The 25,549-nt window shown below is 47.0% G+C and overlaps 1 protein-coding gene across 1 annotated transcript; it reads right to left on the bottom strand.

Moving 5' to 3' along the window:
- Positions 1–14,997: 14,997 nt before the first annotated feature.
- On the bottom strand, positions 14,998–24,674 carry PRPF19 (pre-mRNA processing factor 19). The gene is made up of 16 exons (XM_027532122.1): positions 24,443–24,674; positions 22,592–22,741; positions 22,347–22,423; positions 21,496–21,637; positions 21,327–21,400; positions 21,128–21,190; positions 20,225–20,266; positions 20,025–20,099; positions 19,600–19,675; positions 19,319–19,428; positions 18,181–18,336; positions 17,887–17,956; positions 17,585–17,670; positions 17,134–17,304; positions 16,901–17,006; positions 14,998–15,487 (listed from the first exon to the last, which is right to left on the bottom strand). The coding sequence occupies exons 1-16, from the start codon at positions 24,459–24,461 to the stop codon at positions 15,390–15,392; spliced, it is 1,515 nt and encodes a 504-aa protein (XP_027387923.1). The 5' UTR covers positions 24,462–24,674; the 3' UTR covers positions 14,998–15,389.
- Between the last annotated feature and the right edge of the window lie 875 nt (positions 24,675–25,549).

Here is a 25,549-nt window from a genome sequence, read left to right as displayed (position 1 = left end):
TAGTTTCTGGTCTTATGTTTAGATCTTTAATCTATTTTGAGTTTATTTTAGCAAGTGTTCTAGTTTCATTCTTTTACAAGTGGTTGACCAGTTTTCCCAGCACCACTTGTTAAAGAGATTGTCTTTTCTCCATTGTATATTCTTGCCTCCTTTGTCGAAGATTAGGTGCCCCTGGGTGTGTGGATTTATCTCTGGGCTTTCTATTTTGTTCCATTGATCTATATGTCTGTCTGTGTGCCAGTACCATACTGTCTCGATGACTGTGGCTTTGTAGTAGAGCCTGAAGTCAGGCAAGTTGATTCCTCCAGTTCCATTCTTCTTTCTCAAGATTGCTTTGGCTATTCGAGGTTTTTTGTATTTCCATACAAATTGTGAAATTATTTGTTCTAGTTCTGTGAAAAATACCGTTGGTAGCTTGATAGGGGTTGCATTGAATCTATAGATTGCTTTGGGTAGTATAATCATTTTCACTATATTGATTCTTCTGATCCATAAACATGGTATATTTCTCCATCTATTAGTGTCCTCTTTGATTTCTTTCACCAGTGTTTTATAGTTTTCTATATATAGGTCTTTAGTTTCTTTAGGTAGATATATTCCTAAGTATTATATTCTTTTTGTTGCAATGGTGAATGGAATTGTTTCCTTAATTTCTCTTTCTATTTTCTCATTATTAGTGTATGGAAATGCAAGGGATTTCTGTGTGTTGATTTTATATCCTGCAACTTTACTATATTCATTGATTAGCTCTAGTAATTTGCTGGTGGAGTCTTTAGGGTTTTCTATGTAGAGGATCATGTCATCTGCAAACAGTGAGAGTTTTACTTCTTCTTTTCCAGTGTGGGTTCCTTTTATTTCTTTTTCTGCTCTGATTGCTGTGGCCAAAGCTTCCAAAACTATGTTGAATAGTAGTGGTGAAAGTCTTGTTCCTGACTTTAGGGGAAATGCTTTCAATTTTTCACCATTGATGATAATGTTTGCTGTGGGTTTGTTATATATAGCTTTTATTATGTTGAGGTATGTTCCTTCTATTCCTGCTTTCTGGAGAGTTTTTATCATAAATGGATGTTGAATTTTGTCAAAGGCTTTCTCTGCATCTATTGAGATAATCATATGGCTTTTATTTTTCAATTTGTTAATGTGGTGTATTACATTGATTGATTTGCAGATATTGAAGAATCCTTGCATCCTTGGAATAAAGCCCACTTGGTCATGGTGTATGATCTTTTTAATGTGTTGTTGGATTCTGATTGCTAGAATTTTGTTAAGGATTTTTGCATCTATGTTCATCAGTGATATTGGCCTGTAGTTTTCTTTTTTGTGGCATCTTTGTCAGGTTTTGGTATTAGGGTGATGGTGGCCTCATAGAATGAGTTTGGAAGTTTACCTTCCTCTGCAATTTTCTGGAAGAGTTTGAGTAGAATAGGTGTTAGCTCTTCTCTAAATTTTTGGTAGAATTCAGCTGTGAAGTCGTCTGGACCTGCGCTTTTGTTTGCTGGAAGATTTCTGATTATAGTTTCAATTTCCATGCTTGTGATGGGTCTGTTAAGATTTTCTGTTTCTTCCTGGTTCAGTTTTGGAAAGTTGTACTTTTCTAAGAATTTGTCCATTTCTTCCAAGTTGTCAATTTTATTGGCATATAATTGCTGATAGTAGTCTCTTATGATCCTTTGTATTTCTGTGTTGTCTGTTGTTATCTCTCCATTTTCATTTCTAATTTTATTGATTTGATTTTTCTCCCTTTGTTTCTTGATGAGTCTGGCTAATGGTTTGTTAATTTTATTTATCCTTTCAAAGAACCAGCTTTTGGCTTTGTTGATTTTTGCTATGGTCTCTTTTGTTTCTTTTGCATTTATTTCTGCCCTAATTTTTAAGATTTTTTTCCTTCTACTAACCCTGGGGTTCTTCATTTCTTCCTTTTCTAGTTGATTTAGGTGTAGAGTTAGGTCATTTATTTGACTTTTTTCTTGTTTCTTGAGGTATGCCTGTATTGCTATGAACTTTCCCCTTAGCACTGCTTTTACAGTGTCCCACAGGTTTTGGGTTGTTGTGTTTTCATTTTCATTCATTTCTATGCATATTTTGATTTCCCTTTTGATTTTTTCTGTGATTTGGTGGTTATTCAGCAGCGTGATGTTCAGCCTCCATATGTTGGAATTTTTAATAGTTTTTCTCCTATAATTGAGATCTAATCTTACTGCATTGTGGTCAGAAAAGATGCTTGGAATGATTTCAATTTTTTTGAATTTACCAAGGCTAGATTTATGGCCCAGGATGTGATCTATCCTGGATAAGTTTCCTTATGCACTTGAGAAAAAGGTGAAATTCCTTGTTTTGGGATGAAATGTCCTATAGATATCAATTAGGTCTAACTGGTCTATTGTATCATTTAAAGTTTGTGTTTCCTTGTTAAATTTCTGTTTAGTTGATCTATCCATAGGTGTGAGTGGGGTATTAAAGTCTCCCACTATTATTGTGTTATTGTTAGTTTCCCCTTTCATACTTGTTAGCATTTGTCTTACATATTGCAGTGCTCCTATGTTGGGTACATATATATTTATAATTGTTATATCTTCTTCTTGGATTGATCCTTTGATCATTATTTAGTGTCCTTCTTTGTCTCTTTTCATAGACTTTGTTTTAAAGTCTATTTTATCTGATATGAGTATTGCTACTCCTGCTTTCTTTTGGTCTCTATTTGTGTGGAATATCTTTTTCCAGCCCTTCACTTTCATCTGTATGTGTCCCCTGTTTTGAGGTGGGTCTCTTTTACACAACATATATAGGGGTTTTGTTTTTGTATCCATTCAGCCAGTCTTTGTCTTTTTGTTGGGGCATTCAACCCATTTACATTTAAGGTAATTATTGATAAGGATGATCCCATTGCCATTTACTTTATTGTTTTGGGTTCAAGTTTATACACCCTTTTTGTGTTTCCTGTCTAGAGAATATCCTTTAGCATTTGTTGGAGAGCTGGTTTTGTGGTGCTGAATTCTCTCAGCTTTTGCTTATCTGTAAAGCTTTTGATTTCTCCTTCATATTTGAATGAGATCCTTGCTGGGTACAGTAATCTGGGCTGTAGGTTATTTTCTTTCATCACTTTAAGTATGTCTTGCCATTCCCTCCTGGCAAGAATTCAAGAGTTTCTATTGAAAGATCAGCTATTATCCTTATGGGAATCCCCTTGTGTGTTATTTGTTGTTTTTCTCTTGCTGCTTTTAATATTTGTTCTTTGTGTTTGATCTTTATTAATTTGATTAATATGTGTCTTGGGGTGTTTTGCCTTGGGTTTATCCTGTTTGGGACTTTCTGGGTTTCTTGGACTTGGGTGATTATTTCCTTCCCCATTTTAGGGAAGTTTTCAACTATTATCTCCTCAAGTATTTTCTCATGGTCTTTCTTTTTGTCTTCCTCTTCTGGGACTCCTATGATTCGAATATTGGGGCGTTTAATACTGTCCTGTACGTCTCTGAGATTGTCCTCATTTCTTTTAATTAGTTTTTCTTTTTTCCTCTCTGATTCATTTATTTCTAACATTCTATCTTCTACTTCACTAATCCTATCTTCTGCCTCCATTATTCTACTATTTGGTGCCTCCAGAGTGTTTTTGATCTTATTTATTGCATTATTCATTATATATTGACTCTTTTTTATTTCTTCTAGGTCCTCGTTAAACCTTTCTTGCATCTTCTCAATCCTTGTCTCCAGGCTATTTATCTGTGATTCCATTTTGATTTCAAGGTTTTGGATCATTTTCACTATCATTATTTGGAATTCTTTATCAGGTAGATTCCCTATCTCTTCCTCTTTTGTTTGGTTTGGTGGGCATTTATCCTTTTCCTTTACCTGCTGGGTATTCCTCTGTCTCTTCATCTTGTTTATATTGCTGAGTTTGGGGTGGCCTTTCTGTATCCTGGCAGTTTGTGGAGTTCTCTTTATTGTGGAGTTTCCTCACTGTGGGTGGGGTTGTACGGGTGGCTTGTCAAGGTTTCCTGGTTAGGGAAGCTTGTGTCGGTGTTCTGGTGGGTGGAGCTGGATTTCTTCTCTCTGGAGTGCAATGAAGTGTCCAGTAATGAGTTATGAGATGTCAATGGGTTTGGAGTAACTTTAGACAGCCTATATATTGAAGCTCAGGGCTGTGTTCCTGGGTTGCTGGAGAATTTGCATGGTATGTCTTGCTCTGGAACTTGTTGGCCCTTGGGTGGTGCTTGGTTTCAGTGTAGGTATGGAGGCATTTGATGAGCTCCTGTCGATTAATGTTCCCTGGAGTCAGGAGTTCTCTGGTGTTCTCAGGATTTGGATTTAAGCCTCCTGCTTCTGGTTTTCAGTCTTATTTTTACAGTAGTCTCAAGGCTTCTCCATCTATACAGCACCATTGATAAAACATCTAGGTTAAAGATGAAAAGTTTCTCCACAGTGAGGGACACCCAGAGAGCTTCACAGAGTGACATGAAGAGAAGAGGGAGGAGGGAGTTAGAGGTGACCCGAATGAGATGAGGTGGAATCAAAAGAGGAGAGAGCAAGCTAGCCAGTAATCACTTCTTTATGTGCGCTCCACAGTCTGGACCGCTCAGAGATGTTCATGGAGTTATACAGAGAAGAGAAGAGGGAGGAAGGAGACAGAGGTGGCCAGGAGGATAAAGGGGGGAATAAAAAGGAGCGAGACAGATCCAGCCAATAATCAGTTCCCTAAGTGTTCTCCACCGTCTGGAACAAACAAAGAGATTCACAGAGTTGGGTAGAGAAGAGAAAGGGGAGAGAGGTGATAGAGGCGACCTGGTGGAGAAAAAGGAGAGTCCAAAGCCGGAGAGAGCAGTCAAGCCAGTAATCTTGCTCCCAAGTTAAAATGGGTACTGAAGATTGGATTCTTAAAGGTACAAAATTGATAACAAATACCAAAAAGCAAAGATTAAAAATCTAGAGTAGAGGTTGGATTTTCAAAAATACAATATTAAAGAAAAAAAAAACACAAAGTCACAAAAATCATAAAATATATATATGAAGTTTGCTTTAAAAAATATGGTCTTTTTTTTGCAAAGTAATAGTAGGTTATAAAAATGAAAATTAAAGGAGTAATAGAGGACTTAAAAATTAAAAAAAAAAAAAGAATGATCATAAAAATAGTAAAAATATATCTAGGACCTTCTCTGGTGTTGTTGTGGGCAGTGTGGGGTCAGTTCATTTTCAGATAGTTCCTTGGTCCGGCTTATGTCTCTCAAGATCTATAGGCCCCTTCCTATGTAGTCAGTACTAAGTACAGGGTTTTAATCTATTGTACCTGTCACTTCCAGGGCAGTTCCCTCTGTTTTAGCTTCTTCTGTTTGCTGGTCTCTTCAGTGTCTAATTTCTGCCCTGACACAAGGGGGTGGTGGTGGACACTTTTTTAGGCTCACTTGTTCAGTCGCGCTGTGGAGAGGGAGGGACGCTGCAAACAAATAACACTGGCGTGTGCTCGCAGTGCCTCAGCCACACTGGGCCTGCCCCCACTCACACTGCGTGTGCCCTCCCTGCCCACGCTGCTCAGGCTCTATGTTGCTCCTCCGGGAACTGTCCGAGGCCGGCCCTGGGCTACGTGCACCTCCCAGTTCTAAGCCGCTCAGGTTCAGGCACTCCGGTAGTCCTCAGAGGCACAGACTCGGTTGGGTGTGCGTTTTGTGCCCTTCCCAGTTCTGAGCAGCTCAGGTGACGAGGTGTTTGGTGAGCGTGGTCGCTGCAACTTATCGTCTCCCCTGTCCCTGCCCCTCAGTTTTCTGGGTGTACAACCAGCGCACCTTCTCAGGCGGATGTTGACTGTCCAGAACCCCAAGAAGTCTCAGTTAGCAAAGAAGCCTGCTTGGAGTTTGGTAGATAATGTCTCTCTGGGCTGCGATTGCCCCCTTCTGGCTCTGGCTGCCTGTCACCGGAGGGGTATGGTCAGCAGCCGACTAGCTCTGTACAGTCCTTTGTTCTGTGAGCGGGCCTGGCGTTGTCTTAGGTTAGGGCTTTTCGCGTGGTAGCTATCCCACAGTCTGGTTTGCTAGCCGAAGTTAGTTCCCTCAGATTGCCCTCAGGGCATTCAGGCCTGGTCCTTACTCCAAGCAATGCAGCCCGCGCTTCCCTGCCCAGCCCCTGCTTGCTAGTGGCGGGTGCAGGTGTCTTCACTGCTTCTCTGCTGGGGGAGTTACCGTTGGGCACATAATCTGTGGGTTTTAATTATTTATTTATTTTTCCTCCCAGTTATTTTACCCTCTGTGGTCCCAAGGCTCACCACAGACTTGGCAGTGAGAGTGTTTCCTGGTGTTTGGAAACTTCTCTCTTTTTAAGACTCCCTTCCCAGGATGGAGCTCTGTCCCTACCTCTTTTGTCTCTTTTTTTGTCTTTTATATTTTTTCCTACCTCCTTTCGAGGACAATGGGCTGCTTTTCTGGGTGCCTGATGTCCTCTGCCGGCATTCAGAAGTTGTTTTGTGGAATTTACTCAGCGTTTAAATGTTCTTTTGATGAATTTGAAGGGGAGAAAGTGGTCTCCCCGTCCTATTCCTCCACCATCTTAGGGCCGCCCCTCCTATGTGCTATTGTTTTAAATTGGCTGCGTTGGGTCTTAGTTGCAGTTGTTTCATGCAAGATCTATCATTGGTGTGTGAGTTCTCTAGTTGTGGTGTGCAGCCTCTGGAGTTCACGGTCTCAGTAGTTGCCCCACTTGGGCTTTAGTTGCTCCAATACATATGGGATCTCAGTTTCCAGGCCAGGGATCGAACCCACATCTCCTGCATTGCAAGATGGATTCTTTTAATTGATCTACTTTTAATTGGAGGATAACAGCTTTACAATATTGTGTTGGTTTCTGCCATACATCAACATAAATAAGCCATAGGCACAAGGCAGAACCTTAAACCACTGGACCACCAAGGAAGTCCCACGCCAAGAATCATTTATAGTCTCTAACATCTAATAAATTGCTTCTTCGAATCTCTTATCTACTCTCCCAAGTTTGTTTCCTTGTTTGTTAAGAGCTTTCGCAAGTCAAGGGGTGGATATCCTCATCTTTTAAGTTTCCCACTGAGTTGGTCATGAATTTTTCTTCATAAGGTCCTTCCATCTTGCTGTTTGAAAGGATTATGTAACAATGGGTATCATTTCCCTTTTATTTTTCCTCTTTGAACTTGGAAAAGACCTTTGCTACCCTATACAGTCAGAAAAGTAGCCATTTCCTGTTTTGTGATGCTCCTAGATCAAAATGCAGGAGTTTTCCTCCCACGGTTGCATGTATACAGGCTCAGGATTTTGAAGGTAGCTTTGGCAAGTGCAATTTCCATGGTATACAGACTTCTGTCAACACTCCCACTTCAAAGGGTTCTGTTTGAAGAAGCAAATGTACTAAGAATGTGAACAATGATGACCCCTGCAGTGCTAAGTTTCCTGTGCTTTCTCTGGAAAGAAGCAGTCTAAGCTTTGACTTTCCTGAATGTCTAAATTCAGTTCTGCTGCTGCTGCTGCTGCTGCTGCTGCTAAGTCGCTTCAGTCGTGTCCGACTCTGTGCGACCCCAGAGACAGCAGCCCACCAGGCTCCCCCGTCCCTGGGATTCTCCAGGCAAGAACACTGGAGTGGGTTGCCATTTCCTTCTCCAATGCATGAAAATGAAAAGTGAAAGTGAAGTTGCTCAGTCGTGTCTGACTTTTAGCGACCCCATGGACTGTAGCCCACCAGGCTCTTCTGTCCATGTGATTTTCAGATTTGCCCAATTTAAAACTTCTTCCTTCCCTGAAACCACCTCCTGGTATGAGAAAGCACCTGAGCCTCAGGAACAGTTGAGTCAGACCTGATGGGGTTGATAACAACCTATTTTTGCTGACCTGTGACAGGAAGCAGAGCTGCTTGGCAGCCTGTCAGATTTTCTGTCTTCCTGCCCCTTGGGGAGAGGGCCAGGGGCTGTGTCAGCTAGGTGAGACCAAAGAGGATCCTGTATCTCTCCATCTACACCAGGATCCCTCATCCTGACACTGAGGTTGTGGTGTGTATGTGTACTTGGTCACTCAGTCACGTCTGACTCTGTGTGACCCCATGGACTGAGCCCACGAGGCTCCTCTGTCCATGGGATTCTCTAGGCAAGAATACTCAGTGGGTAGCCATTCCCTTCTCCAGGGGATCTTCCCAACCCAGGGATCAAACCCAAGTCCCCTGCATCTCCTGCATTGGTAGATGGATTCTCTTACCACCGAGTACCTGGAAGCCCACACTTTGCCTTAAACAGAAAGGAGAACATGTCACAGCCTGTTTCTCCAACTTAAGTAAAATTCAGTTTTGTAAAGTGTGACTCCATGCCCAGGCATTTCTGTAAGAGCGTTTTACCTAAAAGTGCTACTCTGTTGTAGCAGTAGGAAGACCAGATAGCCAGATCAGTCTTCCGAAGTAAACAACTATATTTATACATGTGTATTTAAAAACGTTGAGTTCATTGCTGAACTAATTTTTTTTTAAAGGTTATGCACAGAGGCCAAAAATAAAGTAAAAGCAAAACCTCTGGGAAGTGAAACCGGCTTCTATTCTGGGGATTTCTGCGGAAGCCTGGAGGTCCTGGCGTTCTGCTTTGATGAGCACACAGACCACAGATCAGCCCCGGGGCTGCCAGAGGCTGGAGCTTCCAGGCAGACTCTCTATCCAAGCTGGGACTCAGGGGGCCACATTCTCAGGCCAGAGAGAAGGAGAAACAAACCCACTGCATGGAAGAGGACCACATGGGATCTTGCATGTCTTGATCATGGTGATGAATGGATGGATGGATAAGAAAAAAAAATCTCCGCTGAGAATTAAGAGTACAATTCTCTTTTCTCTGGTCCAAATTCTTAGTCTAGGGCAGGGGTGAAGGCTCTCAAAAATTCAATCTGGAGAAAATTCAAGGGCTGAATTTAACTTAAAGTGATCCCAGGGTTATAATTAAAGTAGTCCCTGGGCTCAAGGAGAAGCAGATGGAAAGTTTGACTGGAAAAAAAAAAAAAAAAGATTTCAACCAAAGTCTGAAAGAATTCTCAGGGTCACAAACGAAACAAGAATTTCACAAGCCAAAAATCACAAGATACCATAAAAAAGAGTGAGAAATCAAGGCTAACTGGGAATATATTTGCAACACATTGATAAGGGATTACTATCCAAAATGTTTATATATATATATATATATATATATATATATATATTAAACTGCTACAGATCAACAGGAAAAATAATCCAAATAGGAAAACAGGCAAAGGCCTTTCACAAAAGATAAACTCAAATGGCCTACAAGTGGATAAAAATATGCTCAACCTCATTAGCAATCATGGATGTGAAAGTAAACTTCAAGATGCTGTTACAGGACTTCCCTGGTGCCACAGTGGATAAGAATCTGCCTGCCAATTCAGGGGACACAGGTTCAGTCCCGATCCAGGAATATTCCACGTGCTGAAGAGCAACTAAGCCTGTGAGCCATGACTACTGAAGCCCATGTACCTAGAACCTGTGTTCTCCAACAAGAGAAGCCTCACAAATGAGAAGCCTGGAAGTGAAACTAGAGACTTGCCCCCACTCTCTGCAACTAGAGAAAGCCCACGTGCAGCAATGAAGACCCAGCACTGCCAAAGATATATAAATATAGCAGTGTATACATATCAAAAAAGAGATGCTATTATATATACATCCCTCACATCCATCTGAGCCACCAGGAAAGCCCATGATAAACCACAATGGAAAAAAATATAAAAAAGAATATATAAATATATGTATAACTGAATCACTTTGCTGTATAGCAGAAATCAACACATTGTAAATGAACTACACTTGAATAAAATAAATTTTAAAAATTGTCATTGCGTATCATATATAATACGATATACATAAAATCTATATAATATATATGATATAGATACATATGATCTATATAATAAATCCTCCCCTAGATTAATATCCTAGGGAAAACCCTTGCACCAGAATGCTCACAGAAACACTATTTATAATCGCAAAATAACTGGAAACCTCTATGTCCATTATTGGGCTTCCCTGGTGGCACAGACTGTAAAGAATCTGCCTGTAATCCATGAGACCTGGGTTTGATCCCTGGGTCAGGAAGATCCCCTGGAGGAGGGCCTGGCCACCCACTCCAGTATTCTTGCCTGGAGAATCCCCATGGACAGAGGAGCTTGGCGGGCTACAGTCCAAGGGATCACAAAGAATTGGACACGACTGAGTGGCTAAGCATACACATGTCCATTATCAACATTAGGACACATAAGGGCAGTGTACGGTATTCCTATATTGGGGCTCTACAGTGAATGACATGTAAGGATTAACCTGTCCAAGTTTATCCCTTACAGCCTGGCCTCCCAGGAAAGGAGATGGCCTCTTATCTCTGTGAAGTCCAGCCGCTGCCAAGAGCCTAAGGTGCTGATCATTACAAAGCTTGGACCCCGGCCCCTTAATTACGTCGGGGAGTCGGGGGTGTCTGGTGCTTCTCCAACTATGTATGCGATGAGTGAATCCTGCTGCCTGCTAGCCACATCAAACAGCTGCAACACCATGCTTTTGACCCTAGATTCATGGTCATTTCAGGGGAAAGAGCTGGGACAACCACCCCCACCACTGCCTGAACCCAGCCCAAACAAGGAGCTGGCAGATTAGGGCCAGAAGCAAGATTCTGCCACATCATAGTGTTATGTATCCCCTTCCCTGGGGACAACAACGGAGAAGCTGTGCTTCCCAATCACCCGACTGAAGAGCACCTCAGCCTGATGATGGGAGTCCCTCCCCTGGAGCACCCTGCCCAGGATGAATGTGCCCTGGGGACCTGGCTATCCCCATCCTCAGTGAATGCTGTTCCAGCAACCTAGGGGGTAGTTCTGTTTGGCCACTTGCACTTGTTGGCAAAATAGTTAAGAACTATAGCTACATGAGAAGTCTCTTGGGAGTCCCTTGGACAACAAGGAGAGCAAAAAAGTTAGTTCTAAAGGAAATCAACCCTGAATATTCACTGGAAGGATTGATGCTGAAGTTGAAGCTCCAATACTTTGGCCACCTGATGCGAAGAGCTAACTTATTGGAAAAGACCCTGATGCTGGGAAAAATTGAGGGGAGGAGGAGAAGGGGGTGACAGAGGATGAGATGGTTGGATGGGATCACTGACTCAATGGATATGAATTTGAGCAAACTCCAGGAGATAGTGAAGAACAGGAAAGCCTGGTGTGTTGCAGTCCATGGAGTTGCAAAGAGTTGGACGTGACTTCGTGACTGAACAACAATAGTTATGAGGTCAGTACTGATAAGTCTCAAGAACAGTGTTGAGTGGATAAAGTCAAAGATTGCAAGCTGAATGATTGCAGTTATACAAAGTACAAAAGTCAGCAAAAAAAAAAAAGGAAGAAAAATAGATTATGGCAAAATTATAAAAGCAAAGATATAGATAGTGGCATAAATATAAAACCCCATATCAGGGTAGGATATCAGTTTCCTCTGCCGGGTAGAAAGAGGGATGTGTTTGCAGAAGGGTGCACAGCGGGCCCCCAGTGCTGTCTTTCCTAAGCTGGGTGGGGGGTACAAGGGTGTTTATTATCGTTTAAACAGAAGATATGTTTTAGACCCTTTTGAATGAATGTTTCACAATTGAAATTAAATAAAAAAAAAAACAACACTTTTAAAATGTGGGTTAAAGACCTGTTCCAAATTTTGAAACTCTTCAGATGAAATCTTAAGACTTCAAGCTGCTGATTGAGACTGGCCGTCTCCCAACCTGCCTTCACAATCTGTGGGTCATGTTCCCACATCCTGCCCCCCGCTGCCCTCCACACTCTCTCTCCCACCCCATCCCCGCTCCCTCCTCCCTCCTAACTTGGTCAAGGCAGTGGGGCTGCCAGAGCCTCTCCGTACACCAGCCACCCCTACCCTGGGACAACCTAGGGAATTTTTACTTCTCCAAAATGTGCCTATGTCAACCTCTCCCCAGATTTACCTGCCTTTCAAAAAAAGCCACACCCCATCTTCTGCATTGGCACCTCTATCTGAAGTCTACAGCCCAGGGTCGTGTCACCTGTGTGCTCCCATCTCCCTGCCTCATCACGTTGCACCTTGTGTCACCAGAGCTTAATAAATGGAAGATTTACAAATGAAGAAGGCCCTGTGGGCCCCACTTTTATAACACAGGTGTGGATCCCAAGGCCACCAGGGCCAGCAGTGTCACGCCAGTGCAGACAACAGCAGGGAAGAGAAGCAGCCAGCTATGGAGGGCTTCCCAGGAGGCATGTATCAGCTCAACAGCCCTGTTTGATTTGAGGCACTAACTGAGTTTTACAGACAGATGATATTAATAATCCATCACATGCTCTGTCGTGTCCAACTCTTTGGGACTTCATGGACTGTAGCCCGCCAGGCTCCTCTGTCCATGGGATTCTCCAGGCAAGAATACTGGAGTGGGTTGCCATGCCCTCCTCCAGGTGATATTCCCGACCTAGAGATTGAACCTGCACCTCTTGTGTCTCCTACGTTGCAGGCAGATTCTTTGCTGCTTGAATCATTGGGGAAGCCCACACCTGCAGAAGTGGAGACCTAAGTCGTAGAAAGCTGTAATGCTGGGATTCAAACCTGGCTTCTGACACCAGAAAGGCGAAAGTCGCTCAGTCGTGTCTGAGTCTCCAACCCCATGGACTTTACAGTCCATGGAATTCTCCAGGCCAGAATACCGGAGTAGGTAGCCTTTCCTTTATCCAGGGGATCTTCCCAACCCAGGGATCGAACCGGGGTCTCCTGCATCGCAGGGATTTTCTTTACCAACTGAGCCACAAGGGGAAGCCCTGACACCAGAGCCCACACCTAACCAGCCCTACACTCCTGGAACACCACAGAGCTGCCTGCTCCTGTCTCAGCTGACGCTAGGGCAGTCCGCTGTCTCTGAAGCCAGTTTAAAATCCCAGCTCTAATATAATGCTTAGTTTTCTGTCTGTGGAATGCAGATGATAGCGCCTGACTGGTGCTGAGAGCTGGGTCCTGGTGCCACTGTTACTGGGTAGACTAGTGTAACTACAGTGCCCCCAGGTGGCTGCCTTGGTCAGTGCCCCAAGGCTGAGCAACCTTCAACAGCGGAGGCACAGCGGGGTGGGTGGGAACTGGGTCCTCATGCATGGAAAGGTCCAGACGGATCGTCAAAGGGCTGAAGTTCACAGAGAATGCAATAAGCATTAATTACAAAAATTCATGAGCCTAACGATAAGGGCCCTGAAAAGGTGAGCCTCTTACCATCTATCGATTGAGACCCAGTTCCAAAAGATTCACCTTCAAGGCAATGAGCTGAAATCTAGAGACATGGCAGGAGTAACAGACCCTATTCCATTTTGGCTGAAATAACAAAGTCTGTCATCCATCCCCGCCCTCCCCCTCCCCACTACCACATCTTCTTTTGTGTTCTGAGTAGAGACAGAACACAAAAGAACAGACCTGGGCTTTGTTCGAAGCCCCAGAGTTGAAACTGTCCGCCTCTTAGCAGCAATGAATTGAATGCCAGCAGGGTACAGGGTGCTGCCTTCAAGGAGATTAAAACCTAAGTTTAAATAGTTAAGAGACAAATGAATAAACACCTCCAAGGTAACGTGGTAGAGACACGCCAAACACCATGAACCTGGGCTGAGTGAGGACACCCGCCTGGCAGGGCAGGGACCCCAGGGAGAGTAAAACAGCGGAGCAGTAGGAAGTAAAAGCGGCAGCAGCAGTTAAAATATGTACAGCACTCACCGCGTTCGTCCGTCCAAACACTGCTCACACACTAACCTACTTAAGCCTTGTTCAGTCGCTAAGTTGTATCTGACTCCTTGAGACCCCATCTCTAGCCTGCCAGGCTCCTCTGTCCAGGGGGTTTCCCAGGCAAGAATACTGGAGAGGGTCATCATTTCCTTCTCCAAGGGATCTCCCCAAACCCAGGGATTGAACCTGAGTCTCCTGCATTGGCCGGCAGATTCTTTACCACTGAGAGAGCAACCAGGGAAGTCCACCTCAGCCTTACATCCCTAGTAAGCACAGTATTCCTGTCTTAATGGACACTAAACAGAGATAAATTAATCAATCTGTCTGTGGCCTTACTCTACTAAGTGCCAAAGCCCGGAGTCTGTCCCCAAGCTCGCAGAGCCCACCTTCTAGGCTGGACTGCCAAGGTACCTGAAGCCCCACGGGGGTGCAGGAAGCTGCCCAGTTGCTGGACAACCAAAGGCAAAGTTGTTTCAGGCATAAAATTAACAAAATGTCATCTCACATTCTTTTCCTCTGTGTTCCACTAGGACCGCTCTTTGAAAGGGTACTGATGATCTCCCAAGGCCATACCCAGTGGCACCACTCCAGCCATGCTGGTTTCCCGAGCCTGCAGCACACATCTTGACCTTGATCTTCCAGCCTCAGAACCTTCCCTCAACTGCAACACTCCTCCCCTTTAGCTCCCATCAGTCACCCTCCAGCTTATCATCTAGAAGAGGCCCTTCTTGACCACCCAAAGCAGCTGCACGGACTACCCTACCTTAATTCCCCAACCACAGGGGGTGTGGGTTCCCTGACATTCTGCTAATTTACTGTTTGCTGGCTGGGTCCTCCCAGACCAGTTTGACTTTTAATCTTCAAATACCAGTCACAGATAGATTTCTTTTTTTTTTTTTTTTTTTACAGATAGATTTCTGATTCAGGCCAGTTGAGACAGATTTTCTGTCCCCTTGGACCGAAGGACTGAGGACGCCCTGAGAGATGGCCAGTTGTGTGGCAGTGAGATCCTCAGCACTCTCCCCTTCCCCCACTTCCAGGCTCACATGGGAGCCACCCAAGGCAGGTGACATGAAACCCCATAAATCACAAAGTCAAAGCCTGCAGGGATGTGGAAGAATCATTCTGGCAAATGGCTTGTAGATTATTTTTTAATTTGTTGTCCAATTAAAGAGACAACAGAACGATGGGCATCCTGGTGGTCCAAGTCCTATTTGGCGCTCCCTCCCCTTGATTCTCCCCGCTACAGACACAGGAAGGCGGCTATGTTTGTTGTTTTCTTTTTTTAATGAAACTAGAGCGCTGCTTACAAAAACCTGCCTGAGCCCTTGGCCCAGCCCCTTCACAGTTCCCTTGGCTCAGCCTCTCCCCAACTCACAGGAACTGGAACACGGTGGGTGTGGAACAGCCATCAACTCCATCAACTCCTCGAAGAGAGGCCCTGGGGCCGACCCTGAGCCCTCAGAGGGTGACGGATGAGGGTGGTCCATGCCACTGCGGCTCTCAGGCCACCACCGGGACCAGAGTGAAATGATGCGAATGTCCCACCCCATATACCCCCCACCCCCCAGTAGTCTCTTCTCCCCTGCCCCCCACCCCCACCCCAATGCTATCCCACTACTGAGACGAGGCCCCACTCCGGTCTGGTGAGCTGCCGCCTACAGGCTGTAGAATTTGAGGCTCCGGTCCATTCCCGTGGAAGCAATGAACTTGGCGTGGTGTCCGAAGGCCACCCCTGTGGTCAGGCCACTGTGCTCTGTGGAGAGATAAGACAACAGTGAGGAGGCTTTTCTTCCTTGAGGTCTCATCATTGACCCCTGATGACATGCTCCTCACCCATCCCTGTGACCTGGAAACCTCCCATGGCCTATTAACCCCTAACGCCAGAGCTCTAGGGTGACTCACATGGCACTGAGCTCCAGAGCCTCCCTGGGGCTGGCCCGCAGCAGGCACTGTGTGTGGCTGGGCTGAGTGAACACAGGAACACCAGTCCCCGCCACCTAAGCTTTCAGGGGGCAGCTACAAATTGGCTCTGCTCAGCTCAGTCCAAGTCTGAGAACTGACAGGAAGCTGGACTTGTTGGTATTTAGTTCTGAGTCCCTGTGTGTAACTGGAACAGCCTTATCAGCTTGTCCTAGCTCACACAGAAAGCTGGGCTCCTGGCACAGGGCAGGGCTGGGTCAGGGGCAGAAGATGCCAGGCAACCCTCCTCGCTGGGCTCAGATAGTTCATGGACATGATCATAGCCGGCCCACCACCTCCCCATTCTAAAGCTGCCCTATGCTTCCAGCCCGCCACTCCACAGACTGCTCCAAATCAAGGCACCGGGGCCCAGGGAAGGTGAAAACCCATGGGCCACACCAGCAGGCCTGGCCACTTCTGGGACACACAGTGAGTAGAATCTGGGGTGGGAGAAGGTGCTTGTGCCCCGCCCACCACCTGCTAATGAGAACAAGAAAACTTCATTAACAAAGATGGCAGCAGCTGCCATTCCTTCAGTTCCTGAAAGTGAAAGAGGCACCCTGTCCCCATGCAGGCCACCTCCAGGGAACCAGCTGGCACAATATGCAAAGCAGTGTCAATACGCCCATTTAAAGATAAAGTAACTACAGCTCCAAAAGGGAAAGTCATGTACCAGAGGCCACACTACTATTAGGAGGTGCCAACTTTGTTGAGGTGGTATTTGCGTGTAACGGACGCGCATTCTCCTGTATACTTTAAGTCATCTCTAAATAACTTGTAATTCCTAACACAACACAAATTCTATGCAAATAGTTTTAAATATAATGTAAATGCTACATGAATAGTTGCCAGTGTGCAGGCAATTAAGTTTTGCTTTTTGGAACTTTCTGGATATTTTCCCCCCACAAATGTTTTTGATCCACAGTTGGTTGAGTCTGTGGAGAATCAACTGTACTATTATTCTCCAGAGAAGTTAAGTAGCTCGCCCAATGTCACAAAGCTTCGAGTGGCAGAGCTAGCATTTAAAGTCAGGCAGTCTGACTCCTGAGTTCCTTGTCTTAGCCACTAAACTCTGTCTCAGAGCGATTAAAAGCGGCTTTGGCAAATGCATGCCTGCCACTAGAAACCCCTAACCCAGTGAAACTTTCCCCACTTTCTTCTGGGCCAGAGCACCCAGAGACCTCAGGATCTTGAGGCAAGCCTCTACCTGTAAAGTGAAGAATCTCCGTCCACTGTTTACAGATGTAGATCTGGACATCGGTGCCGCCAAGGGCCAGGTAAGTACCGCTCTGGTCAAAGATCAGTGACTTCACCTGCCATTTTCCGGAAAGAAGTCACATGAAAGGAAGCAGAAACTATGGGCAATTTGGGAACAACAGAGGCAGTTTAGAGTAATTCATCAACAAATGAGGAGGAGGGGTGACAGAGAAAGAGGTGTACCTCAAAGTTGTTATCCAGTTGCAACGTCTTAAAGTTCTTAAGTTTGCGCAGATCCCAGAGTTTAACAGAGGAGTCATCGGCCGCTGTAGCCAGGTAGTAGCCGTTCTCCGAGAAGGCAATGCTGGTGATGGGGCCCGAGTGGCCAGGGAAGTTGGCCACATTGGTGCGCTCCTGCGGTTGGGGAGCAGGGAGTAAAATGTCACCCACCAGTCGTGAGGGAGAAAATGGAGCTCAGACAACTCCACTCCTGAGATGTCCTCCACCCTCAGGGAGGACAACCAGCAGGAAGAGCAAGGGTGGACGCCTAGCCTGGGGCTCCCAGACCACACCTACTGTGTCACACACACAGCCCCTGGGACACCCCTGAGGCCAGGTGCCATAACCACTTCATCACACCACACAGGGACAAGAGCTCCAACCCTGGGCTGCAGACGGGACGGCCATGTCCTACCTTCAAGTCCCAGATCTTGATCTGAGAGTCCATGGTTCCTGTCCCGAAAATGAGTCCATCAGGGTGGAACTGCGCACAGGTGAGAGCTGTTGGGGGGAGACAGACGGACGGTCAGAGCCCACCCTCAGGATACTAAGCACAGCAAAGGTAGGCTCCTCACTCTTCCTCCTGCTCCCTGGGCCAGCACTATGCCCGGCACTCAGCAAGCTCTTGGCAGCATGTACTTTTTAGAACAAATGAGCAATAGCTAAATAAAACATTATACAGCGAATGAAGAGCCCAACACTTAGGAGACAACTTACAGCATCCAGAGGTCTCATCAGTCACCTTGGTGAGCACACGTCCTGTCTGGATGTCAGAGAAGGCCCAGTACTGAAAAAACAGAGACAACAGAGCCGGTAAGACAGTAGTCCCCAGGTTCTGATGGCCCCTCAGGAAGGCAGGGACCCTGGTCGGGCAGACCTTGGCAAGGCCATCCCCTCTCTGTAGAGAGGAAATACTCTCTCCAGGTTCTGGGGACCCGGCTGGGTAAGATGTTTCCTCCTCCCAGGATGCCTGAGTTTGGGGACCTCTTTAGGGCCTGGCTGGGACAATACCTGGTCATCAGAGGAGCTCAGGAGATAGTCACCAGTGGCGTGGAGGCTGAGGCCTGTCACAGCGCTCTCGTGGGCACGAACAACCTGTACGCAAGAGGCGTTCGGAACCGACCAAATCCTGATAGTAGCATCAGGGGAGGCAGAAAACACCAGCTCCTAAAAGGAGAGCAAAGAGGCAGATTATCAGAGACAGAAGAGATGGACCACAATCATCTTGCAAAAGGGGACTGGGGACGGCCACAGCTCTGCCAGGCCTGGAACCTTCCATCCACCCAACAACGCCTGAGTGGGCCAAAGGGTAAACGCTATCAGGATGGGAAATTAAACAGCATTTGGCCAAGTGGAGGAGGCCCTGCCATCTAGTGGTAAAAAAGATTAGTGACCCAGAGGGAAACCATCCATCCCTTTCCCAGGACCAGAGAGATATACACCTAGAGCAATTCAGGAACTGAATGTTTAATCCCATTTTATTTAAATAGCCTCATGTAGTCAATGGCTCCTTAGGACAGGAAAGTCTGAGCAGTAGCAGGCCTGGAAGGGTTGTGAAGGCATGTCCTAAGCATCCCACACTTAAGAATTCAGGGGCAAGTTAATTCTCAGAAAAACTGGTAACAGGGAGAACTCACATAGTGTCACCAACCTATTATTTTGGTTAGTTAGGATGTTAAAACTCGTAAGGTAAAACTACCATCTTCCATCAACACAACTGCGTAGGAGAAATAACATACTAACACGCTCAGCATCAAGTTTCCATCCCCCGGCCTGGAAGACTGTGGGAAATCTGGACCTATCCCTCCCCCTCAGACACATGGGGCAGAATTTTGTTGAACTTTGTGCTCTGCAGTTCGTATTTTAAAATAGTGTAGAGATTCTTCCTTCCCTAACATAAAACTTTTCAATATGCTTTTCAAACTATATATTTCCTTTCTTCCCTGGTTTGAAGACCACTGTTTCAGGAATAGTGGGCAATCCCATGACCCCAAATCTGGCCCTGAACCGCCAGTGCTGAAGAGCTGGCACTCTCAGGCCCGTGTCACTTCACCAAGAAGGCAACGGGGGTGGGGGCCTGGTTCTGGGACCTCACAGCACGGGAACAGGGCTCAGAAATGAGGGCTGAGGGTGCTAGGGGAGCGCTTACCTGGGACGGGTGAAAGACCACGCTGGTGACCTTCTTGGTATGGCCTTTGAGGGTGGCCAAAATCTGCTCAGAACTCTTGTCGAAGACGACGACATTCTTATCCGCCCCACCTGGAGGGGACCAAAATGAGATCCAAAAATGAGTCAGGCTCCCAGGCCCCTCTGCCAAAGGTTCTTTTGTCCCCAGATCCAGAGAGGACAGGAGTGGGCACCCTCCTTGCTGTCCTTCTCCTACCCTTCCCCCACCCCCTTCTCGGCTTGCTGGGCTGGGCCCACTCTTACCAGTGAGGATCTTGTTGGTGTCGGAGGGGCAGAGGTCCAGGGCGAGGATCCCGGGAATGCTAGCACTGTGCAGCCCCTATGCAGAAAAAGTCACATCAAACCCAGTCACGGCTGAATCAAAGCAGGCCACAAAGCCACTCAACGGCTCCAGCCCCGGCCCTGGCCCCAGCCCCAGCCCTGGGGAACAAGAGTGACTTCTGTTCCTCGTCCACTGTGCTTGGCTTTCTGCCCGGATGCAGCAACTCCCATCAGTGATGATGGGGAAGGCCACAGCCGGGCAGGAGGAGAAACCCTGACAACTCAGCAGCCAAGGTGAAAAACAGTGAGGGCCAGAGGTCCTGGACAATGCTTCATGCTGGCCTGTCCCACCCTGGAAATAGCCCGGAGGACCCAGTCTCCCAAGTCTGTGGGACCGAGCCACTCACCACATGTGATGCCACCTGTCGGTATTTGCTGAGCTCTTCTGGCTTCACCAGCTCCTCAGGCACAGTTTTCCCTCTCTGAGAAAAAGAAAAATCCCCCAAGAAGTTACTGGGTGCAGGAATTAATTGGCCACCCCCTCTCCTCCTAAGGGAACCACCAGCTCCTCCAGGTCAGCTCTGGGCCCAGCCCTGGGAGGACTCACCTTCTTCCGTTCTGTGGTGAGCACGGTGGCCTTGTCTTGAAGCTGGGGGAGAGAGGGGAATAAGCTCAATGTGAGACAAATTAATTTGCCAGAGAAAAGCACAGTGAATGCTTGTCACATCTACGCTTTCACAAGCCATCACCAAGAACTCATCATCTGCCAGGCTCTGTGCTGAAGGCTTCCGCGCAATATCTTTTTTCATTTTCACTCCAACCTTATGAGGTGGGTGTTGATGACTTTGTTTCTCAGAGGAGGAAACTGAGCCCCAGAGCAGGTGCAGTCACTTGCTCAGGGCCACAGAGTCAATAGTTGGCAGGGCTCCCAGACCACGCCTGTGCCACTACAGTGGGAGCTGAGATGCTGACAAGCTGCATGGCTTGGAAAAGACACAAACTATCAACTGGTACTAAGGAGGATCCCCAAGTCACAGAGCACAGACACAGAATCAGGGGCCAGCTCTGCCTCTTGTGAGCTGTGCTTCTGACTCTGAATCTACAGATTCTTCATCTATAAAATCAAAGTGATCATTCCTATCCTGTCTCCTTCAGAAAATAAAAAATGAAAACATGTAACAAAATGCTTTAATATCTGCAAAGAACCCTAATAAGAGCAACAAATTGTACTTAATAATTAATATCTTTAAAATTCCCACAAGTCCATAGAGTAGGTACTATCATCCTCACTTTAGTAGCAAGGGAAATTAGACATAGGATTAGTTAAGTCAGCCCAAGGTCATAAAGCTGATAACCGGGGACATCAAAACACAAAGCCAGGCAGCCTGGTTGAGTGTGTGCTCTGTACGACTCCACTCCATCTCCAAATGGATGGGGTTTTTACTCATATTGGACTCCAGGCAAAAGGGAGAGTCCATCAGCTTTCCCACCAAGCGAGAGCATGACGTACCTTCTGAATAATCTCAGGAGTCATTCCCACCAGTTCGCCCAAATCCATTGGCTCGCCTGCACCCTGAAGAGAACAAGGAGGAAGGTGAGAGGAGCATGGAATGCCAGAGGAGCACAGAATGCCCTCCTCCTCCCTTGCAGAGGAGGCCGATGGGCCACCATGCACACTCCACTGCTGGCGGGGCTGCGGGGACACTCACCACAACACTTGGCTGGGAGCTTGGCACAGCCTGGGGCACAATGAGACCGGCCTGAGGTTTCAGGGTCGCCAGAGCTGAGAGAGAAGGCAATGTTAGGAATGGGCTATTACAAAACAGGCCTGCCCCAGAGTGGACCCCAGAATGGGGGATGGCAGGCCGGAGGCTGTACCTTCTCGGGCAGCAGTGACTTCCTTGGTGAGACGCGCAATGACACGGCAGGCGGCATCGTGCTGGTACAGGGCATGGGACAGCTCCTGGCGGGTGGTCTGCAGCTGCTGGCGCAGGGTGAAGCTGTGGAGCATGACCGCATCCTGGGAGAGGGAGACACCACAGTGAGGGGGTGGGGAGGCGTGGGGAGCACCCAGCAGAGGAGTCAGCCCTTGATAAGAGGACGCTCTTATCCTAGGCCAATCCCACGGCCTAGACCGGTATCAGTGTCCCAAGCAAGATCTGAGTGACCCTGAACTCTCAAGCAGACGCTCCCAAGCTCCTCACCGTGCCAAACCTTGGGCACACAGACAGGAACGGGGGCCAGCTCTTCCCACCATCTTCTCTAATTTACCGGCACATCTCCGGCGTCATGCTGTCACCTCACCAGAAAGGAACACTAGAGCTGCTGTTTATTGACTGCTCATTGTGTCAGGCACTGAGCCAGGCAGTCCTCAAGACGCAGTCCTTGAGGTTCTCACTGCTGGGGCTCTAATGAGTAAAACAAGTCCCTGACACCATGAAGCTTATCTTACTCCGAGTCTCTGAAAACCCTGAGACAGGTACTAATCCATGCAATATGGTCAGGAAAAGCAGTACTTGGATATTTGCCAAGGGACGTGGCAAGTGGGCAACGGAGCAAAGGGTGGAGCCGAGATCTGTGTGACATTAACAACCAGGCTCCTCCTCTGCTCTCACCCTCCCCTCAAAACAGAAAATAAGGCTCCATCCCTCCCATCCCCACCTATGTCCTAGTCCAGTGATCCCCTCTTTTCAAGTGGCAAAAATATAAATTCTCTTCCAGGGACTCACCCACTCATCCTGCAAGGCTTTCAGAATGGCTGGGATGCTGGTGGCTGAGGGAGGCTTGGGCCGGATTGGGTGAGCAACTGCCAAGAGAGACAAAGTGGGCATGAAAACTCATGACCTAGGGCGTGCTGGCCCTCCCACACTCTTTCCCCTTCAGCCCCCACTAACGTGCTATGTACCCACCACCCTTCCCACCTTCCCAGGCTTTAGGCTACGACAGCCCTGGATTGAGGCTGGCCAGCAGGCACCTTTGATATCAATGAGCTGCTCCTCGGACAGAGGCTGGTTGTTGATGGGATCTGTGCCGTTCTCTGCAATATACTTCTCAATGAGCCGCCGCTCATACACATGATTAGAAACGGGGGACACACAGGGGTGTTCTGGCACTTCATTGGAGACTGCGGAGAAAAGGCAGGTGGTGAGCCTGGGGTGGTGACAGGGACTCTGGCCAAGGGGACGCTTCACCCTCGGCTGGCCTCCACAAGACCTTGCCTCTCTACACTCAGCTAACAGGAATCAAGACATGACACCAAGCCAGTTGTGGACTGTACCCACAATGCTTTCCAGCCACTTAACTACCTTCTCCATCAGTCTCTGACAGTCAGGTAGTCAACAAATAATTGCTGCACGACTACTAAATGCTAGGCACCTAGGGAGCAGTCAATAATTCCTGCCCATCTCATTTCTGAACAAAAACGCTTAGGCACCCATTATACAGCAGGACAGGAAGATACCCACAAAGCCCTTCAAGTCTTAGACTAGGGCCTAGATGGATTCTCAGACAAATTACAAGGCGATGTGACAAGAGCTATGATAACAAAGTATTTATTTACATGCTGTTTACTAGGTGCCAAGCTCCACTGTAAACACTTTCCATTGATGAAATCATCCTCACCACGCCCCAACAGAAGTATCCATTTACACCCCTGAGGATTGGGACTGTAGCTGCCCTCTGACTTCCAGTACAATGCAGGTGCTTGGCAAATGCTCAGTAAACATCTAACAGACCAGCGAATGGCATGGCGTGGAGCTGACGGATACTGAAAAGATGTTCCTCAGGATTGAAACAATGAATGTGAAAATACTCTGCACACTGTCATTTCTTTAACGCTTAAGGACTCTTTTTCTAGTCACATTTCCTTTCACTCTTTCTCTCCTTTGTTTTGGGTTTATGGGGAGGTTCTGAGAAGAGTCAAGAGCTTGAGAGTTAGGAAGCCGAGAGAGAAAAGGATGAGAAACTAATAACCTGATGAACGACCAGAATGCAAAACACCCACTTTCCTCAATAACACATCCAAAAGACAGGACAAAGCATTTGAAAAAAGCATGGATTCAGGGTCAGAGAACCTGGCTCCGTCACACAGCTCTGCCACTAACTAGCTGTACTCTGTTTTACAAAAGCCACATTTCTCCTTGAACCTTACATCCTTATCTGTAAAACCGGATCTTCATTTCTGCTTTGGAGAATTCCTGTGGGGACATAACGACTTTGCAGTCTTGCAAGCACGCTGTAAACCAACAGAGGCTTTTCCAAATGTGCAGCTGTTTTCATCAGCCCTACAGGGTGAGGCTGGTCTGGCTCCCAGGCCTGTCACCGCCTCCAACTCACTGTGCGACCTTCGCAAACTGCAGAAGCGCTACCTACCCAAGCGGGGCCTCAGACAACACATCCAGTGCCAAGGCCATTATTTTTGCAGTTGGGGAAACTGAGGACCTCATCCCGGCGCCAGATCACAAAGCCAACTGGAGGCGGATCCTGCACAAGCCCTCTGGCTTCCTGCTTCCTACAGAGAGCTCTTTCCCCTGCACCACCAGCTCCCCGCTATCCAAGCCTCAGATCCACTGCGCAAACGAGGTGGGTTGCCTCTGTGCAGCCTGCGAGAATGCACTAGAGACGTTATGTAAACTATAAAGCGCTGCGCAAACTGACCTCACGCTGGAGGAGGAAGACCCCCCCGGGCTGACAGGCCGCCGCCCTGCCTCCCCGGAGCCCCGTTTTTCAGGTCCAGCCCCGACACCGGCGCCGCAGAGGCGCGCAGATCCTCACGCTCGGCTCTCCGGCCTCCAGCACCCCGCGAGCGGCCGCAGCCGATACTCACTAGAGCAGATCAGAGACATGGCGCCCTCGCTGCACTCCGAGGCTCCTCACGCTGGGCTCCGGGATCAGCTTCTGGGCACCCGCGGGACACTTCCAGTTCCCTCGCTGCTTCCAGACGCTCCGCTGCGAGCGGGGAGCTGCCCCGCGGAGCGATGCTCGCGAATAGCTTCACGTGGGAGTGTGGCCAGCCGCGCGCCCCAGCGTCCAGAATTTAACGGAAACTGTCCTTTCCCATAATGCAATCAGGCAGGAAAGGGCGCGCCAGGAAATACTCGGGTATTTCCGGGCCCTCTCGGCTAGTTTCGTAAAGCTCCAATGGCTGGGAGAGGAGATTCGAAACTACATTTCCCTTAATGCACTGGGACCTTAAAGTCAATCAATTTAGCTACACTCTTTTGAGCCAAGGGCGGTGGAACGACCGTCTTGCAAATATTGGAGTATATGAGAATTTTTTTTTTTAATGCTATTAGTCTTTTATTTCGTGAGCATGGTATACTTTGATTTACTTAGGTCTTCTGTAATATTTTTTCAGTATAGTTTTATATTATTGTCCATAATGGTTTTGCATATTTTGTCTATTTTTGAGTACTTCATAATTTTTTATTCTATTTTCAAGTTTTTAATTTATTTTTAATTGGAGGATAATTGCTTTACAATGTTATGTTGGTTTCTGTAAGAATTTCTTAAGGAACTTTTAAAAATGCATTTTTCTGGGGCCTAATTTAGAGAGTCTGCATTTTCACTTCATGCCCCATGTGTTTCTCTGGCAAGTGTTCTCAGAGGACTAGCTTTGGAAGTGGAGAAGGCAATGGCACCCCACTCCAGTACTCTTCCCTGGAAAATCCCATGGGCGGAGGAGCCTGGTAGGCCGCAGTCCATGGGGTTGCTAAGAGTCGGACAAGACTCAGCGACTTCACTTTCACTTTTCACTTTCATGCATTGGAGAAGGAAATGGCAACCCACTCCGTGTTATTGCCTGGAGAATCCCAGGGACGGGGGAGCCTCGTGGACTGCCGTCTATGGGGTCGCACAGAGTCGGACACGACTGAAGTGACTTAGCAGCAGCTTTGGAAGACCCAGTGAAGACGAAGATACACATGGGCAGAGA

Source organism: Bos indicus x Bos taurus, chromosome 29, assembly GCF_003369695.1.
Source record: "Bos indicus x Bos taurus breed Angus x Brahman F1 hybrid chromosome 29, Bos_hybrid_MaternalHap_v2.0, whole genome shotgun sequence".
Lineage (NCBI taxonomy): Eukaryota > Metazoa > Chordata > Mammalia > Artiodactyla > Bovidae > Bos > Bos indicus x Bos taurus.
This window is presented reverse-complemented; position numbering and strand designations above follow the sequence as displayed.

Coding starts and splice junctions, on each gene's coding strand:
- PRPF19 (XM_027532122.1), bottom strand. Junction 20,100..20,224: donor TCACCACAGAACGGAAGAAG/GTGAGTCCTCCC, acceptor TCTTTTTCTCAG/AGAGGGAAAACTGTGCCTGA. Junction 17,957..18,180: donor TGAGCTCCTCTGATGACCAG/GTATTGTCCCAG, acceptor CTGTTTTTTCAG/TACTGGGCCTTCTCTGACAT.